The sequence below is a fragment of the Littorina saxatilis genome, linkage group LG9 (assembly GCF_037325665.1).
Source record: "Littorina saxatilis isolate snail1 linkage group LG9, US_GU_Lsax_2.0, whole genome shotgun sequence".
NCBI lineage: Eukaryota > Metazoa > Mollusca > Gastropoda > Littorinimorpha > Littorinidae > Littorina > Littorina saxatilis.
Window position 1 is genome coordinate 37,125,630 of NC_090253.1, and position 13,566 is coordinate 37,139,195.

The 13,566-nt window shown below is 45.2% G+C and overlaps 1 protein-coding gene across 1 annotated transcript in view; it reads left to right on the top strand.

Moving 5' to 3' along the window:
• Positions 1-12,936, top strand: part of LOC138975951 (phosphatidylinositol 4-kinase alpha-like) — a 102,336-nt gene extending 89,400 nt beyond the window's left edge. The window contains exons 43-50 of the mRNA XM_070348730.1: positions 3,074-3,144; positions 3,723-3,795; positions 4,421-4,583; positions 6,288-6,392; positions 6,806-6,931; positions 7,367-7,487; positions 8,002-8,161; positions 9,040-12,936. Coding sequence (XP_070204831.1) covers positions 3,074-3,144; positions 3,723-3,795; positions 4,421-4,583; positions 6,288-6,392; positions 6,806-6,931; positions 7,367-7,487; positions 8,002-8,161; positions 9,040-9,265 — 1,045 coding nt within the window. The 3' untranslated portion in view covers positions 9,266-12,936. The remainder of the gene's footprint in view (positions 1-3,073; positions 3,145-3,722; positions 3,796-4,420; positions 4,584-6,287; positions 6,393-6,805; positions 6,932-7,366; positions 7,488-8,001; positions 8,162-9,039) is intronic.
• Positions 12,937-13,566: the final 630 nt, after the last annotated feature.

Sequence of the window (13,566 nt, forward strand, 5' to 3'; positions counted from 1 at the left end):
TTTGTTGAGGCAGGGAGGGAGAGAGAGATAGGTGGATGGCTGGCTGGAGGAAAGTGGGATGGGGGGGTTGGGGGTTGATTGTTTGGGTGGATTGTGACTTTGTTGAGGCAGGGAGGGAGAGAGAGATGGGTGGATGGCTGGCTGGAGGAAAGTGGGATGGGGGGGTTGGGGGTTGATTGTTTGGGTGGATTGTGACTTTGTTGAGGCAGGGAGGGAGAGAGAGATGGGTGGATAGCTGGAGGAAAGTGGGATGGGGTGGTTGGGGGTTGATTGTTTGGGTGGATTGTGACTTTGTTGAGGCAGGGAGGGAGAGAGAGATGGGTGGATGGCTGGAGGAAAGCGGGATGGGGGGGTTGGGGGTTGATTGTTTGGGTGGATTGTGACTTTGTTAGGAGGGAGGGAGAGAGATGGGTGGATGGCTGGCTGGAGGAAAGTGGGATGGGGTGGTTGGGGGTTGATTGTTTGGGTGGATTGTGACTTTGTTGAGGCAGGGAGGGAGAGAGAGATGGGTGGATGGCTGGAGGAAAGTGGGATGGGGGGTTGGGGGTTGATTGTTTGGGTGGATTGTGACTTTGTTGAGGCAGGGAGGGAGAGAGAGATGGGTGGATGGCTGGAGGAAAGTGGGATGGGGGGGTTGGGGGTTGATTGTTTGGGTGGATTGTGACTTTGTTGAGGCAGGGAGGGAGAGAGAGATGGGTGGATGGCTGGAGGAAAGTGGGATGGGGTGGTTGGGGGTTGATTGTTTGGGTGGATTGTGACTTTGTTGAGGCAGGGAGGGAGAGAGAGATGGGTGGATGGCTGGAGGAAAGTGGGATGGGGGGGTTGGGGGTTGTTTGTTTGGGTGGATTGTGACTTTGTTGAGGCAGGGAGGGAGAGAGAGATGGGTGGATGGCTGGCTGGAGGAAAGTGGGATGGGGGGGTTGGGGGTTGATTGTTTGGGTGGATTGTGACTTTGTTGAGGCAGGGAGGGAGAGAGAGATGGGTGGATGGCTGGCTGGAGGAAAGTGGGATGGGGTGGTTGGGGGTTGATTGTTTGGGTGGATTGTGACTTTGTTGAGGCAGGGAGGGAGAGAGAGATGGGTGGATGGCTGGAGGAAAGTGGGATGGGGGGGTTGGGGGTTGATTGTTTGGGTGGATTGTGACTTTGTTGAGGCAGGGAGGGAGAGAGAGATGGGTGGATGGCTGGCTGGAGGAAAGTGGGATGGGGGGGTTGGGGGTTGATTGTTTGGGTGGATTGTGACTTTGTTGAGGCAGGGAGGGAGAGAGAGATGGGTGGATGGCTGGAGGAAAGTGGGATGGGGGGGTTGGGGGTTGATTGTTTGGGTGGATTGTGACTTTGTTGAGGCAGGGAGGGAGAGAGAGATGGGTGGATGGCTGGAGGAAAGTGGGATGGGGGGGGTTGGGGGTTGATTGTTTGGGTGGATTGTGACTTTGTTGAGGCAGGGAGGGAGAGAGAGATGGGTGGATGGCTGGCTGGAGGAAAGTGGGATGGGGGGGTTGGGGGTTGATTGTTTGGGTGGATTGTGACTTTGTTGAGGCAGGGAGGGAGAGAGAGATGGGTGGATGGCTGGCTGGAGGAAAGTGGGATGGGGTGGTTGGGGGTTGATTGTTTGGGTGGATTGTGACTTTGTTGAGGCAGGGAGGGAGAGAGAGATGGGTGGATGGCTGGAGGAAAGTGGGATGGGGGAGTTGGGGGTTGATTGTTTGGGTGGATTGTGACTTTGTTGAGGCAGGGAGGGAGAGAGAGATGGGTGGATGGCTGGAGGAAAGTGGGATGGGGGGGTTGGGGGTTGATTGTTTGGGTGGATTGTGACTTTGTTGAGGCAGGGAGGGAGAGAGAGATGGATGGATAGCTGGAGGAAAGTGGGATGGGGTGGTTGGGGGTTGATTGTTTGGGTGGATTGTGACTTTGTTGAGGCAGGGAGGGAGAGAGAGATGGGTGGATGGCTGGAGGAAAGCGGGATGGGGGGGTTGGGGGTTGATTGTTTGGGTGGATTGTGACTTTGTTGAGGCAGGGAGGGAGAGAGAGATGGGTGGATGGCTGGAGGAAAGTGGGATGGGGGGGTTGGGGGTTGATTGTTTGGGTGGATTGTGACTTTGTTGAGGCAGGGAGGGAGAGAGAGATGGGTGGATGGCTGGAGGAAAGTGGGATGGGGGGGTTGGGGGTTGATTGTTTGGGTGGATTGTGACTTTGTTGAGGCAGGGAGGGAGAGAGAGATGGGTGGATGGCTGGCTGGAGGAAAGTGGGATGGGGGGGTTGGGGGTTGATTGTTTGGGTGGATTGTGACTTTGTTGAGGCAGGGAGGGAGAGAGAGATGGGTGGATGGCTGGCTGGAGGAAAGTGGGATGGGGGGGTTGGGGGTTGATTGTTTGGGTGGATTGTGACTTTGTTGAGGCAGGGAGGGAGAGAGAGATGGGTGGATAGCTGGAGGAAAGTGGGATGGGGTGGTTGGGGGTTGATTGTTTGGGTGGATTGTGACTTTGTTAGGAGGGAGGGAGAGAGATGGGTGGATGGCTGGCTGGAGGAAAGTGGGATGGGGTGGTTGGGGGTTGATTGTTTGGGTGGATTGTGACTTTGTTGAGGCAGGGAGGGAGAGAGAGATGGATGGATGGCTGGCTGGAGGAAAGTGGGATGGGGTGGTTGGGGGTTGATTGTTTGGGTGGATTGTGACTTTGTTGAGGCAGGGAGGGAGAGAGAGATGGGTGGATGGCTGGCTGGAGGAAAGTGGGATGGGGGGGGTTGGGGGTTGATTGTTTGGGTGGATTGTGACTTTGTTGAGGCAGGGAGGGAGAGAGAGATGGGTGGATGGCTGGAGGAAAGTGGGATGGGGGGGTTGGGGGTTGATTGTTTGGGTGGATTGTGACTTTGTTGAGGCAGGGAGGGAGAGAGAGATGGGTGGATGGATGGAGGAAAGTGGGATGGGGGGGTTGGGGGTTGATTGTTTGGGTGGATTGTCACTTTGTTGAGGCAGGGAGGGAGAGATTGATGGATGGATGGAGGCAGGGAAAAAAAGGAATGAGGGGGAGGGATGGTTGATTGAATGGATTGTGATTGTGTGGGCTTGTTTTGCAGGCCATACCCCAAGGGCCAAGAGAGGAAGAAGGCATGTCTGGAGGCACTCAGCAAGGTCAAGTTGCAGCAAGGTGAAATGAATAAGTTATCTTGTTTGGGATTTGTACACTGTCAAGCCACTGTTTGTGTGTGTGTGTGTGTATGTGTGTGTGTGTGTGTGTGTGTGTGTGTGTGTGTGTGTGTGTGTGTGTGTGTGTGTGTGTGTGTGTGTGTGTGTGTGTGTGTGTGCCTAAACAAGAGCACAATGTCAGTAACTCACTCTGCAGCATATCTTAAAATTGCAGTTTATTGAAGCTGCTTTATGGCCCCTGCACCCCTCCCTCTGTGAATGTAACTTTATTATCAGGATGATATGAAATCCAGCAGTTTAATTATAAATGGAAAGAGAATTAAAGCCTACACTTGAATGCTAATAGATACACATGGACACACGAATATTTGAGTAAAAAGAACATATTGTTTACGTCAGGCATGCATATTTAGAGGGATGAGCAGATCAACGTAACAAGACTTTCAACCCTACCAACTGGTATAGACACATGACAACTAATATATTACAAGAATGCACACAGGGACTAGAACATTATTTATTTTCAAATTTTTGTCAGTTCCGTATGATGACTTATTTATGGTTTTGTTTGAAACACAGGCTGCTATTTGCCATCTAACCCAGAGGCCATCGTCACACAGATTGACTACAAATCTGGCACACCCATGCAGAGGTAAGATTAAGATGTTCATAAATTATTCATAACATTTTTGTGTGTGGTTTAATATTAAAATACCTTGGCTAGACTACAAACGGATGGCCAGATAAACTCAAGCAGAGTTTATGGATGCTCTGCAGTGGACTATCAACTTCATTCAAAAGCTGTGACAGGTGATCGAGAAGAACAAGAAGATTCAAGTAGACCAATATAAATTTTTAGTTTTCTGCATAAATGGAAAGTTACAAATTTGAAGCCAGTGGGTGTCGGTTTGTTTATGTTTTTGTTTGTTTGTTTGTTTGTTTGTTTGTTGCTGTTGTTTTTGTGTGTGTGTGTTTTTGTGTTTTTTTGGTGTTTTTGTGTGGGGTTTTCAGGGGTTGGGGGATTTATTTAGGAGGACAAATCTAGAATAACTACCCGATACCAAATTACATGTAATAAAACAAAAAGTCCATTTCTGTTCACCCATGATTTTACTCTTCATTTTGTGTTGCTATGGTGAAATAAACACTCGTCTTGGAATGATCAAGAAATTGCATTGGTTTTGGTATTTGTTACAATTATGGCCATAGAGGAACCACGAACACACGATTCATGTTGTTCATGTTGCTGAATGGTGTGACATTTGTGTTGTACACAGTGCGGCCAAAGCCCCGTTCCTGGCCAGGTTCCGTGTGAAGCACTGTGGAATACACGAACTGGAGAGGCTGGCGGAGGGCGGGGCTCCGGAGAACACCGACCACGACATGTCCTCACAGTACTGGCAGGCCTGCATCTTCAAAGTGGGCGATGACGTCAGACAGGTAGGGTTTAATAGCCGTTCACATGGCCTGTTTTTGGACCGATTTCAACAGACTTTTGTCAGCTAGAAGTCACTCAAAGTTGGTGAGGCAAAATCAGTTAGATTTTCAGCGGAGGCAAAATCAGTAAGAAGCCACCTGATTTTCAACAGAGGCAAAATCGATGAAAAGCCTCTTGATTTTCAACTGAGGCAAAGTCAGCGAGAAACCACCTGATTTTCAAATGAGAAAAAAAAAAATTAAAGTCGGCAAGCAGCCACTTGATTTCAAACTGAGGCAAAGTCAGTGAGAAACGATCTGATTTTCAAATGAGGCAAAATCGGTGGGAAGCCACCCAATTTTCAACTGACTCTCAGCCAACTCAAAAACCCCAGTTGAGTACTTTTTAACTCTCTGAATTAAACTTCCGCACCTTGACGCACCCCCCCCTCCCCCCCACTTGCTGACGCGCGCACTTCAATGTTGCTGCTGCTGCTGCTGCTTTGCCGCTAGTGAGGGAGTGTATATCCTCTGGCACTCTCTTGCCAGAATCGTTTGGCGCCAAAAACCTCCACTACAACACCCCTCACCCTCCCTTCTTACTTCTAGGTCCCGCCCACATCCGCCATCTCCATTCCTTCCCCCTCCCTCTCCATCCTTGTCCAGTCCTAAATACCATTGCATCACCTTCAGTTTAAAAACAATTTATCGTTCCTCTAAACCGACACGTGACTTATATACGTCAACATTCTTGGTGTTTAAAAAACGCAAACCTACTCATGTAGCAAGATGGGAAGTAAATTGAGGAGTGCTGTACTGTGGCAGCTCGCTTTCTTTCCTCAGGGTTAAAAGAACCCACATTTCTAGGAATGAAACCTAACTGGACCATATGAGATTACCTTATGTCATTTTAGGAACCGAAACCCTTGATTCATTACCTCGTCCGTTGATTTTTACAGGGCCTAGCATTGTAAGCCGTTCGGCGTACTTTACGCCGAAATAACATCTCCAGTACGCGGAACTCGATTTGGTGTACGCCGAAATGCAAAAACCTGTTATTCCCAAACGGTAAACCCAAACAGTCCCAGCTTTCGTTTTGTGCGCCGTTCGGTTCAATTCTCAATCGGTTTGACAGTTTGCTTGAGCACGCACTTCCTCTGGCATCGCGCGAGCATGCTTTGTGCCGGTGTTTTGTGGCTCTAGACTTGAAATAATGTCTCGAAGCGACATTGTTGAACGTGGTCAGCCATTCAGTGACAAAGAATCCAGGTATTCCTGGAAGTGGGAATGGCACTTTTAGGCCAAATAATACAAGATTGTCAGTTTTCTTGTTTTCTGTCTGTGTTTTGTTTGTTGGTGAAGGCATAATTTAGTTGCTCAATCTTCTTGGGGGGGGGTGTCATTTTAGGTAAAAAATCTTCACCACTGGGGGCCTCCTGCGGCCCCCAGACCCCCGCCTTTGTAAGCTGAACTCACTTTTTCCAATGCTAGGCCCTGTTTTTAAGATGAGATACTCTTAGCCCTCAACTAGCTGAGACGTGAAAAGGTAAGGCCATCTCCCAAATTAACGCTGTGGAAGTAACATCACACACTGAAAGAAGAATGGGCATTTTGAGATTCATTCAGTGTGTCAATGAATGTCAGATGTAGCTTAATCAGGAGACAGCCTTTTTTGTAAATTTAGCTTCCGTAGTGACTAAACAATGTTGGTTTCTGTTTTTCTCTTAGGACATGCTGGCACTGCAGGTGATCGAGATGTTCAAAAACATCTTCGAGCAAACAGGGCTGCGACTCTACCTGGCACCGTACAGAGTGGTTGCCACGGCTCCTGGGGTATAGCTTGTATTCTCTCTGTCCATGTGTTCATCTATATGTCTACATCTGTGTCCATGTCTGTCTCTTTATCTGTCTGTCTGCCCCTTTTTCACTCTGTCTGTCTTTAAGTCTGTCCTCTCCCTTTCCTGCCTCAAGCGTTTGTTGTTGGTGTTTGTTTTAACAAAAATATCATATGTATATTGTAGTCTAGGAACGGTTCTCTTCTGTGTTTGGTTTTTCTGTTCTTTTCTTCTTCAAGTATTCCGTTGGTGTGTATGAGACCACTTCGTTTAAAAATAACTGATTTTTACTGTAAATGATATCTTTTCATTTTAAATTGTTGGGTTTCATGACTTTACTTTGACTTTCTGTGACAGTCATGTTTTGAATTCCTTTCAAAATGTCCTGTACATTGTATCGTACATTTTCAGTGTGGAGTGATAGAGTGTGTGCCGGACAGCAAATCCCGTGATCAAATCGGGCGACAAACTGACATCACCATGTATGACTACTTCATCACAACCTACGGAGATGAAAATACACAAGCTTTTCAGGAGGTAGAGCATTATTTCCTTATTGATCTTCCAAAATATTTGTGACGATTTTAAAACCACCCAAAAAAAGAGTTCTTATTGAGAAAAATAAATTAAAATAAATCAATCAATTGATAGAGTGAGGATAAAAGTTATCAGGCACATTTTAGAACCTCTTATTCTTAAAGACGCTTAGAAAATAGCTTAGATTAACGCATACTTGCTTATTGTTATTTCGTATTGTAAGTACTTCCTTCCTCTGTGGTCAAATCTAAACCAACATTTGTTTTTTAAATTACCGTAGTAATATCACCAGAGACTGGTAGGGCAGAGATGTGAATTTAAAAAAATGAATATGGGAAATCCAGCTAGTTCAAGCAAGAAGTTTAGCTGTTGGTATAAAGATTGCTCTATAAATTGTAATAAAAATTGCTGTATAATTTTGGAACTTTTTTTCAGGCCCGGAACAACTTTGTGGTGTCCATGGCAGCTTACAGTATTGTCAGCTACCTGCTACAGTTCAAAGATCGCCACAACGGAAACATCATGCTCAACAAGTCAGGGCACATCATCCACATTGGTAAATGGCTGAGACACTTATCATTATACATTTTATAAGTAGTTTGTGTGCGTGTGTGCGCGAGTACCGTAGTTTCGGGACTATAAGGCGCTCTGTTATATAAGGCGCAGCAACCCCCACTTTTGAGGTAAAATTGAGAAAAAACATCACATTAGGCGCTTCCAATCTATAAGGCGCACATTAGGAAGAATACAGAGTAGAAATATTATACTTGTCTGTCTATATCTGTCCCTGAGTTTTTGAGTGTGTGTGTGTGTTCTTGTCTGTCTGTCTGTGTTTTTCAGTGTGTGTGCATGTGTTTCTGTGTGTGTGTGCATGCTCGCGTGTGTGCATCTTGTCTGTCAGTCCGTCTGTCTGTCTGCATACCTGCCAAGCAGGAAACCACTGTCCTCTCAATCACTTTCACTGTCCTCTCAATCACTTTCACTGTCCTCTCAATCACTTTCACTGTCCTCTCAATCACTTTCACTTTTGTCTTCATGCCTCACCTGTAATCTGTCTTTTTTCTCCACAGACTTTGGCTTCATGTTTGAGAGCTCGCCGGGAGGAAACCTGGGCTGGGAGCCTGACATCAAACTGACGGAAGAGATGTTCAAGGTGATGGGGGGAACCATGGATGCTGCCCCCTTCCAGTGGTTCATGGAACTCTGTGTGCAGGGCTACCTGGCTGTCAGGTAAGCTCGTTAGGATATGGAGAATATGTGCCTTCTTCTGCGTTCCCATGCAGGCATTGCTAGATTTTTCGTTTGGCTTCTAGGGTGAAGTGTGCATTCCGCCGCAGTAACTTTTCTGTTCCACACAGATTCCTGAAGGCCTTCACTGCACGTCTGAGGTCTTGAGGCCGATTGAGGATGTGATAATGTCACAGAATGGCAGAGACCTTTTAGCAGTCTAAACAAAAATACGTTAAACAATGTACGCCCAGTTTGCTTAGTGCTTTGGTTCTTGTTGTTTTATCTCAGTTATATGTTACTATGCTTTGTGTGCATGTTTCATTTGTGCTAGTTTATTTTAGAATGAATTTGTAAAGCGCCTGGAGCCAATTGATGGGACTCGCGCTATAGAAAAGTTATTTATTATTATTATTATTTTAAAGCTTTGTGTGTATATTGCCTAGCCTTCAGATCACTTGGACGGTAGCTTATGATAGAGCGACTGTGTACCATATTGAACTGCGTCACAACTGCTCTAACTTTTTCACACGTTGTTTTCTATACTGTTTCTGCTTTTGTTCAACTATGATGCACCTGTTTCTACATCTGATTTTCTTGTACAGTGGAATTCCCCCTTTTAGAACCTCCGCAAATCTGAGAATATCAGGTCTTAAAAAAGGAGGGAGTCTAAAACTTAAATTTACAGACGCCATGAACAGAAAATGTGAAGAAAAACCCCAAGCAGGGAAGTGTTAAATTGGGAGGTCTTGAAAAGGGAGTTCCTCTGTATTGACGCCAGGCCCTGCACATCTCTTTATATTGGGTCCGCTTTGATATCATGCAACCATCCCGGCTGTACTAGTTGGGCATTGCTTACGGTTTTCTCTCGTCTTTTGCAGGCCGTACCAGGAGGCGGTCATCTCGCTGGTCTCTCTCATGCTGGACACACGGCTGCCCTGCTTCCGTGGTCAGACCATCAAGCTGCTTCGTGCCAGGTTCGCCCCCAGCGCCTCCGATCGGGAGGCTGCCAGCTACATGCTGAAGATCATCACAGGCTCCTGCCTCAACTGGCGTGGCAAGACCTACGATATGCTGCAGTACTATCAGAACCAGATCCCTTACTGAGCTGGGAGGAATGGGGGGGTTCTACATGCTGAAGATTATCACAGACTCCTGCCTCAACTGGCGTGGCAAGACCTACGATATGCTGCAGTACTATCAGAACCAGATGAGCTGGGAGGAGGAGGGAAGAGTTTTTGATCCCGTTGAGACAGCGAATATGAATGTGTGTGTGCGTGTTGACTGTAGGCTTCAAATTAATTGCGCAAAGTCGACTTCGCAGTCTACTTCATGAAGCTGGTTGGACAAAGCTTTGGCACTGAATGTTGGGTAGAAAGACTTTGAGAAGTAGATTTGGGGTCAATTGAGAACAGCCTTTAGTGTTGGTTGGCTCACAGTACTGTCTTACTGTGCTTGTTGTTTTTAGTTGGGTTAACTGCAGTGTATTTTATCTGTTCTTATGATCCACTAGTTGTTGATTTTAGAAATCAAACATAAAACATATTACTTATTGGAATGTTTGCTCATAAACAAAGCAGAAATGTTCACAAGTACGTCAACCTGGTGTTTCTTTGAAGTGGGTGGACAAGCAAATAAAGATAAAATAATGAAGAGAAAATAAACTTTCTCAGTTAAGTGTTGTATCTTTGACCTCAAAATGGCAAGAGTCGTGTTTATTTTATTGTAATGCCAGTGCAATGTAGCAGTGTTTCATTTTGATATGGAGCACCTGGTATCACATTGCAGCAGAGAAGTGGAGATTGTTCATGGTTGACAATGAGAGGCTTCTCTATTTTTACTTCAGAGTAGTTCAAGGAAGGAAGTTGCAAGAAAACTGACTGCACTGTTTTATTCGTAAGTAGGCAAAGATATTAGTTCAACTGGGACAAACACCATTGTGGACTTGCTTATTTTAGATTTAGGCACAGAACTTGGCATGCACATAATGCTAATGTTAGAGAGCTCAAAACAGTTAGTATCTGTTTCTGTTTTGAAAAACCCAGTATGTACCAGTTGTGTATGTATTTCAACAGTGACCTTTGACAACAGCCAGTGTTTGTACAGTTAGGATTCTGTTATATGTCTGAATGCACAGTTTGAATGTTGACAAGAGCCAGTGTTTATACAGTTTTGATTCTTATACAGATTCTGGATGCGTAGTTTAAACATCTATACTGTTTTAGAGCCAGGATCCTGAATAAACTTACAAAACAACCAGTTGTTGTTTATGTCATGTCGATTCAGTTGTGGATGAATACTGACTGACTGTGCCAGTTAGTGATGGAAAGTAGTTGAACTTTTCAAAACAGTGTTGTTTCTGGCAAAGTGGATCTATCCTAGCATTAGTCCATTCTCTCTGATTGAAAAGATAAGCGACCACCACAGCCAGAGATTTGTCCAAGTCAATGCTGTTTTCTACCACACAGATCCTTAATTCTTCTTGAGTGTGGAATACACTAGATGCAAAAATTATTATGACACTTGAGTCAGACTGTAGCTGTTCTCTTGGTTTCACAGTTTGACAGACAAGTTTGTGTTGTTTGCTACCATGCAGATCCAGGCCTTCTTGAGTGTGGAATACTCTTGATATGCGATACTTTTCAGTTAAAATTATCACTTTCTGCGATGCCTTTGAGTTTTGTAAATAGTTTTACAGTTCTTAGCATTGTTTTTCAAAATAATCTTTTATGTGAGATTATTTTTTTACAAAAGGAGTGTGTTGTCGATGAAACAGAGAGACATTTTTTTTTCCCGGATGTCATTTTGTCTGATTTACTTTGATATCCAACTGTGTGTTCTAGAGGTATCCATATATATGACCCATTTTGTTGCCATTTCTTGTTTGAATGTCAGGTATTTATGAAAAACAAGAGAAGATTGATGGAAAAGTTGTGGTAATTTTTCCATTCTTTAGGTTTTATCCTTGTTAAGAAGAATGCATCTTTTTTTCATTGAATTAAGTAGTGTGAGATTTGGTTGTATGAGTTTTGTGTGTGCATGTTTATTTTGAACAAATTCTGAAAAGTGATGGACTTCAATATGTGAGAGAATCCATTTGCTTGTTTGTTTGAGAGGAGGTTCAATTCTAAGCTTTGGCTCCATGTTGATGATCAAATGTAAATTGGTCACAGCTGGTCAATGTTAGTAAGCCTCATATCAACCCCTTCTTTTTAGTGATTCTGCCGTTTTGAAAGAAGCATGGGTAATCCTTCCTTGCATAATTGTTTAGTTCATAACAGGATAAATCACTTTTGCCCCTAATGTATTGAACTGTCATATATGTGTCGATCTGTTTGAATACTCAGCTGCAAGTATAAGTTCACTTTGTCTGAAGGTGAGATGCTGGTAGGTTGTGAATCTGATATATGAATAGGAACTAATGAATCAGTCAAAAATTAATAGATTATTTTTTGGATAAATCTGTTGCAAATGTTGATGCTGCTGCATGGAAAGATTTCCAAGAGAAAAAGTTTGTTCACATAAAGATTTCTTGCTTAATACTTGCTGAGAAAGATTTCACTGGTTTGTGTTTCTCTGCAAGATGCCTATCTTGGTCTGCCGGGTATGACGTAAACTTGAAGTGATAGCGCCTCCGAACAAACTTTCTGTTAGGCCGTGTCTTTATCAAGCGTTTCCAGTCACGTTGCTGATCATGTGACTGCATAAAGCTAGGATTCCATTCTTACGGCTGCGGTGCGGCTCCGGCGACGGCAACGGCATCCGGCTCTGGCGAGAAAAACGCATCGTCGTGAACCGTATATAACGGCGACGTCGTCCGGATATGTTCTCTTCCCGCCAATGCTGCCATGGCTCCACATTGGTCTCGTCTCATGCAAACTGTCATTCATAATGAAGAACAATTTATGTTAATATTATTAGTGTACCGCCAAATGAAAAAACGCCAAAAGAGACGACATCGCTCGGGTGGGTGCATGCCATTTTGGAGAAAAGACGGCAGTATGGAACCTATCACCATCTTGTTCAAGAACTGCAACTCGATGGCGAAAGGTTTCAGCAGTATTTTCGTCTCTTTGTGCTCGGAAAGGCTCTGAGAAAAACGCGGGAAAAGAGACACGCCCACAAAATACCAGACGGCGTCCGGCGACGGCAGTCCAGAAAGCCACATGGAGCTTTCTTGAAAAAACGCACGCACGCCGGGCCGTCACCGTCGCCGTACCGCACCCGTGTGAATGGGATCATCCCTTCTTTCATCAATGTTTTTCAAATTGCCGTCGCCGCTGCCGTCGCCGGAGCCGCACCGCAGCCGTAAGAATGGAATCCTAGCTTAAACCCTTGGACCAGGGCCTAGCATTGTAAGCCGTTTGGCGTACTTTACGCCGAAATTACATCTCCAGTACGCGGAACTCGATTTGGTGTACGCCGAAATGCAAAAACCTGTTATTCCCAAACGGTAAACCCAAACAGTCCCAGCTTTCGTTTTGTGCGCCATTCGGTTCAATTCTCAATCGGTTTGACAGTTTGCTTGAGCACGCACTTCCTCTGGCATCGCGCGAGCATGCTTTGTGCAGGTGTTTATGGCTCTAGACTTGAAATAATGTCTCGAAGCGACATTGTTGAACGTGGTCAGCCATTCAGTGACAAAGAATCCAGGTATTCCTGGAAGTGGGAATGGCTGGATTTCGTTCCGAAGGCGGAAGGCAAGTCAGAAGAAGTAATGTGCCGATATGGACTATGGACTTTGGCATAATTTAGTTGCTCAATCTTCTTTGGGGGGGGGGGGGGGGGTCATTTTAGGTAAAAAATCTTCAAATTCGGGGGGCTTTCTTCGCCCCCCGAACCCCCACCAGGGGCTTTGCCCCTGGACCCCACTGGGGGCCTCCTGCGGCCCCCAGACCCCCGCCTTTGTAAGCTGAACTCACTTTTTCCAATGCTAGGCCCTGCTTGGACAGTTACTTTGAAAGAGTTAAATTCCTTTTTTAGGTAGCTGACCTGGGTAAACATACATGCAATTGACCTGCAACAGGACTGCCACTTAACTCTAGGTTAAACACCTGTTTACATGGCCAAAGTGTGATTTAATTTGACGACTCCTTTATATCAAAATCCCTCATCACCTCACAAGTCTGTGGTTTGCTTACTGTGATGAGATATAGAGCCGTATAAGTTCACTTTGTCTGAAGGTAAGATGCTGGTATAAGTGTCTTTTTTTCGGTTTTTATGACAGGTGATTGCTTGCACTGCTAGAAAGAAATTGGTACATATCCAATGTTGACTATGAAGGGATGTGAGATGTTATGTGTATAGCAAGAAAGAGTAAGGCTGCGTAAACCTCTGTTAATGTTGGCTTGTTAGTGCGTGTGTGTGTGTGTGTACGTGCATGTGTGTTCATAATTTAGTGGATGAAT